This window comes from Myotis davidii, unplaced genomic scaffold (assembly GCF_000327345.1).
Source record: "Myotis davidii unplaced genomic scaffold, ASM32734v1 scaffold211, whole genome shotgun sequence".
In the NCBI taxonomy this organism is placed as follows: domain Eukaryota; kingdom Metazoa; phylum Chordata; class Mammalia; order Chiroptera; family Vespertilionidae; genus Myotis; species Myotis davidii.
Window position 1 is genome coordinate 767,142 of NW_006282523.1, and position 1,792 is coordinate 768,933.

At 64.0% G+C, this 1,792-nt stretch overlaps 1 protein-coding gene across 1 annotated transcript in view; it reads right to left on the reverse strand.

The window, feature by feature from the left end:
• The window catches only part of SLC38A10 (solute carrier family 38 member 10), a 22,035-nt gene that overhangs the window by 17,761 nt on the left and 2,482 nt on the right, over nucleotides 1-1,792 (reverse strand). Inside the window, 1 exon segment of the mRNA XM_015559787.1 lies at nucleotides 1,122-1,271. Within this exon segment, the coding sequence (XP_015415273.1) occupies nucleotides 1,122-1,271 (150 nt within the window).

Below are 1,792 nucleotides of genomic sequence, written 5' to 3' on the forward strand. Positions count from 1 at the left end.
ACGGCCTGCCCCGTCCAGGGTCACCTGCCTCGTTCAGGCACAGCCAGGCACTTCCTGGGCACTGGCCACAGGAACCCGCTGCCCAGAGGCCCTCAGGGCGAGAAGAGGGTCACACACAGGGCCAGGGTGGGCCGCCCGGAGCAAGTTCATCCCAGGCTAAACTAGGTCTCCCCGCGGGTCACGGGGAGCCAGTGACCCCAACAGCGAGGCTGACAGCCCAGCTCCAGCCTCATCAGAAAGGAAGAGGAAGGGCCTTCAGACCTGAGGCCCCAACAAACCAGCATCCGCTGCCCGTGCTCAGTGCACAGACGGGAAGGAAAGCAGAGGCTGGCCCGGGTCCTGCCATCACTGTCTGTTCCCTGGAACTCTGCGCACGTTTCGTCTCCATGGAGACAGCTGGGAGCCGAGGGCCAGGGCGGCCGGGAGGGCCCAGCATCCCGGTCACACTGGGCCGAGAGGAGGGGGTGGGGGGGGACCTAGGGCTTTCATCCGGAGGCCAGCAGGTTCCCAGGCACACACAGGGCCAGCTCCCTCCTGGGTTTCCCAGGCACAGGACGCAGAGCCTCAACTCGGTCCCTGAGCCGAACTACCAGCCAACATTCCAAACGGAAAGGCAGCAGAAAGGAAGGAAGCAGGAGTGCCGCTGGACCCAGGGAGGGAGGGAAGAACAGGAAAGGAAACTGCAGCGACAGCATCCGGGAGCACAGAGGCCGTGTCCCAGGACAGGGGGGAGCACGTCCCGGCACTGGTGGAGGGGCAGGAGCGGGCGCTGTCGGGAGCTCCGAGGACCCTCTGGACCAGGGCCCGGCAGTGAGCAAGTCGGCAGAGGGGGGGCTGCGCTCTGCCTGAACTTGGTGCTTAGAGGGGAGACAGGAAAACCAGACCCTTTCGTGGCACCTCAACTCCGAAGCATATGACTATAATAACAGTTTTTTTTAAACTGCAATCAATTAAAAAAATAATTGCCGTTGAAGGCACGCTTTAACAATCAAGTGGAAGGGCCCTGGCCAGTTTGGCTCCGTGGCTAGAGCGTCAGCCTGCAGACTGAGGGGTCCCGGGTTCGATTCTGGTCAAGGGCACATGCCCGGGTTGCGGGCTCGATCCCCAGTGCTGCGCCTCACCCAGGCCTGCGTAGGTCCTCCGCTTGCTCAGGCTGGCGGCTTTCACCAGGAACATGCAGGACTGGTGCGTCATCCAGGCACAGAACGCCAGGAGCAGGGCCCCCAGGACGATGCCGCACTAGAGGGGAGAGAGACGCTGACGAAAGGGAGCTGCCGCAGCCCTCGCCGCACACGCTGCACACCGGTCTCGGTGCCCGGAAGCCCCTCGGCAGGTGGCCCAGTCGTGCCTGTGGGCGCAGGGCCCGCTCCGTTCCCTGCCCGGCCAGCACTGAGAGGGCCAGTCCCTGGTGTGGGCGCCACACCCTGTGTCCAGGGACATCAGTTCTGTTCGTGATCCTGAAAGAGCAGCAGGGGCCACCCCCTCCCAGCCCCCCGAGTCGGAATGCACGCCCCACGCGTCTCTCAGTCCTCCACGCCCCACTATGGGCCTCTTCCAGCCGCCTGGACCAGCCGCTGTGCGGCACACACCCTGGAAGGAAGAGACCAGAGGTGACATTCACGCCTTTCCTGTGCGTTAGACACCGACCATCTGACCCAGCATCTGCGCCCTAGGACTGACCCGGGAGGAATGGAAACACGTGTTCCCGCAGACACCCGCGTGCCCACAGTTACAGCAGGGTCATGTGAGACCCAAAGACCGGGGAAGAAGCCGCGTGTCCTCCTGGTGTCTC